At 30.6% G+C, this 3,879-nt stretch overlaps 1 protein-coding gene across 1 annotated transcript in view; it reads right to left on the reverse strand.

The window, feature by feature from the left end:
* Positions 1-2,855: 2,855 nt before the first annotated feature.
* Positions 2,856-3,879, reverse strand: part of LOC111624994 (putative uncharacterized protein DDB_G0277255) — a 29,595-nt gene continuing 28,571 nt past the window's right edge. The window contains exons 6-7 of the mRNA XM_023368004.1: positions 3,407-3,511; positions 2,856-3,050 (exon numbers count right to left, since the gene is read on the reverse strand). Coding sequence (XP_023223772.1) covers positions 2,856-3,050; positions 3,407-3,511 — 300 coding nt within the window. The remainder of the gene's footprint in view (positions 3,051-3,406; positions 3,512-3,879) is intronic.

Genomic DNA, 3,879 nt, shown 5'->3' on the forward strand with positions numbered 1-3,879 from the left:
GAGTACGACAACCTAAGTTTGCTTTTCTGTGAGGATGAACTAAAGCACATCATCATCTATCTATATAAATAAATATGTAATGTTCGTTTGTTCCTACCGATTCCTTAGAAATTTTGGCACAATGCTGCATTCGAATAAGCATGTGTTTTTATATAATATACATGTCGAAATTCCCCCCACTGGGGGGGGAGATGGACAGGATTAAGGCTTACTGTGAAGAACTTGGCTTCTATTATATGGGGGAAGTGCTATACATTTATAATAGATACATTTTGAGCCACAACACATGGTGGGGTCTGCTAGTCAAAGATAATTTTAGTTAAGAAAGATTAACTATTCTTTGATAGTTGTAAAGTTTAGATGGATTATTTTATTTACATTTTTATTCAGCCATCTGTAAGGAAGTTCTTATAACTTCCCTATATTCAGTTTAAATAAAGACAATTATTTTTTTTAGATTTTTTTGTTCTTCTGCCATATGAACATTGAGGGTCAGTTTTATTTTCCTGGCTGTTATTTATACATAACAAGGTAAAGTATTGGAATCATGTCAAATTTGATCCTCTGAGATTTTTGCAAATCTCCACATTTTGAGACCACCTGAATCCAAAAAAGTAAAAATAAATAAAAAAGCAAAAAAATTTTGTGGATGTGTGTGTATTTTGGCATCTAATTTGCTTAATATTTCAAAACGGGGTAAAGATTAAGTAATGAAATTTGGCATGATGACTTGTGTATAAGGGGCTTTGATGCTATTAAATTTTGATGGTTAAAGGTTGAGTGGTGGGAGATAAAGGGGGTCTCCAGTATAATCAGACTTAATGGTGATTTTACTCATTATTAACATGTTGACTGCTACATGTCATTGAATGGAATGCTCCCTGACCCTATTGTTATTCAGCCATGTTATTGTGTCTAATAATAATCTATTTATAACATCAGTTCTTCAGCTATACTGATAACAAAAGTTTATTCTTGCTAAAAAACATGTGAGTTATATTGTAGTTGGTGTGTATAACAAAAAATTCTTTGAATAGTTCAACTGTGAGATAATTCAATCACACCAGATGAAACCAAATATAATTAGAAATTATAATAATGAATGTCTGGCATAGATTAATCAGATTATATACTTTATTATTAATCAGTGCTAAGGAACACCATCAAATAGCCAATAATTTATTCAATTTTACAAGCTCTATGATAGCTTTTCTTTTCTGCTAGACTTATTACACCATCAATTAGAAACAGGACAATCTTTAGAAAATCACATTTTTATTTCCTAGAGTATTTTCAAAATTCGAACAAGATTGCCCACATTGAATTTAAATTTATTTCCGCTTATACCATACAACCTGACAAAAATTGCACTATGATGCAGGGGTGTAACTTGGCAGAGCCATGTCAATATTTCTATGAAAACTATTATCATAGCTTTTTACCATATCAGATAATTTATTGATATATTTATAAGGATTATGACGAGTAAATAATCTGTATTTTATTTTGTGAAGTATTATTTAGTCTTTCAACAATGGAAGCTTTTGTATCAGAATGGGTTGAATATTTAATTTTTAAACAGCTTTTTTATTTATCTGTTATAAAATACCTTTTCTTTATTGGTTTGAAAATTTTTTGGAATGTTTTGTTTAAAAATGAGTTGAAAAGCATCCAAAACAGATTGATGTTTTTCTATCCTTTATTGCTACAACATGACAGTATTTAGTAAATATGTAGATTATGGTTAATAAATATTTTATGCCATTATTAAATCTAGAAAATTGTTTTAGCACAATTTAATCATCTTACCATAAGTCATTGGGATAAAAAGCTTTAGTTTTTCTTTGCAAATATTTAATTCTTACAGGTTTATGTAGAGTATAAACTGGTTGAAAAAACAACTATTTTTCAACAATAGGTCTTGATAAATTAGATGCTTTAACTAATTTACTCACACTACCAAATGATGCAGGTGATTTCAGATTATAATATATCAATTTCAAAAGTTTTTCCATTTGAGCCTTCCCCTCTTTCTTGAAGACTTCTTTCACTGGTAAAATATTCTTGGAGAAAAGAAAAAATAAATGTTGTTAGTAGAAATTATTTGGCACGTAATGTGTCACTTTGGACAAGCATGCTGTAGGTTTGCCACTTCTCTCTAAAACAATAATAATCACATCTTGTTTCACAGAACTTCAGGTACCTCAAGAATTCTGTAAAGATATTTACAAGAAATTTTTTATTTTCATTATTTTCCAAAAATTTCTACACTGTACTTTAACTATAATAAGCTTTATCACTTAGAAAATTAAACAGAAGTTTTCTACAAATGTTTCATTTCTTTAAACTTTGTTTAAAGTAGGGGTCCCCAAACTTTTTATCCCGTCGACCCCTTTATAGAAAATTTGCCTTCTTATCGACCCCAGATTAAGTATTTAACAAAAACATTAAATCATTTTTGTATTTCTAATGTTAAGCGATAAGGTGTCCTGCATAACAACCCAACAAAAGAATTTATAGTTCCCATACCTTATAAAATCCATCCAATAACATTAACAGAAAAGATCTTTTTCACTGATTTATGATCTTAAAAAATAATAGCAAAATTATGGATTGATGGAAATTTGCCTATAGTTCTTAAACTGTACGTGTTATAATACGTAAAATACACACTTATCTTTGAAAACATAAGTTATATTGGATGAAAAATCCTCTTACTGTCATTTTGCAACTACTACTGAATTACTTAAAAATATGTTGACGTGCCAAAAATTCACTATACCTTTAAAATGCAGTCTAGTTTACATCTGTCGAACGTTTTCGGTCGACGTGCCTTTTTATTAAAATAGTTGATATTAGTGGGATGGATGAGTCTGAAGAGAAGCAGCAAGATTATTGATATGTGGTTGAAAATTGTTAAGTTTTAGTCGCAAATCACCACAGTTTTCCAATTTCAATCTGTTCCTCTGTTTTGTCAAAATTGCGTTCACGTGGCTAAAACCAGCTTCAACCATGTATGCAAGTAAGAAAGGTTCGGCTTCTGCTCTGAGCTTGGGATGTTTAGGGCAATATTGTTATTGTTCCAAAATTCGCTGAGATTTTTATTTTTAAACAACGCTTTAGCTTTGAAATCTACACATATTTCACTCAGTTCATCTTCTAAGCCAGGTTCACTACCTTCATTATCTATTTTTACATCAAATGGATTAGCAAATCATTCGGGAACATGCATATTCTCCAAGTCTTCGAAATGTGCTTTAAAGTCTTCTCTTAATTTATCAAGATGTTCAATATATATCTCCAAATCACGGTCAGAAAACTTTTCATTTTCTCTTAGTACTCGCAAGTTTGAAAATTATTTAAAATCGGATCGTGCCAGTGAAGATGTAAATAGCTCCATTTTTACTTGAAAGGCCATAATGATTTTTCGAGCTTGAACAATTTGAACACTTTTTCCTTGCAATCGCTTCTGTACTACATTAATGATTTTCGATATATTACGATAATTTCTCTGTAAGCGACAAAATATCTACATTTAGATATAAAATACTTAGAGTGTCAACCCTACTAGAGTGTAACAGTGCAACATATGTCTGTGTATAATGAAAAATAGCATTCATAACATGTTTGCAACACTAGTACAGTTACCAGATGCGTGAAAACAGAGTAACACATGCTTAAAGCGGTGTAGGCTAAGGCAAAATTCAAGTTATAACTAAGGGAAGTCAGTAATGTCGTTGATCATATCCGTATTTCGAATTTTTATTGAAATATTCTATTTTTTTAGTAGACAGTTTAATTGATCCTCTTTGGTATTAATCGACCCCCTTTCGACCCTCGTGTATTAATCGACCCCTGGATTAGAAAATCACATTTTTA

The sequence above is a fragment of the Centruroides sculpturatus genome, unplaced genomic scaffold, assembly GCF_000671375.1.
Source record: "Centruroides sculpturatus isolate CEXI.00-Female unplaced genomic scaffold, Cexi_2.0 scaffold269, whole genome shotgun sequence".
Classification (NCBI taxonomy): domain Eukaryota; kingdom Metazoa; phylum Arthropoda; class Arachnida; order Scorpiones; family Buthidae; genus Centruroides; species Centruroides sculpturatus.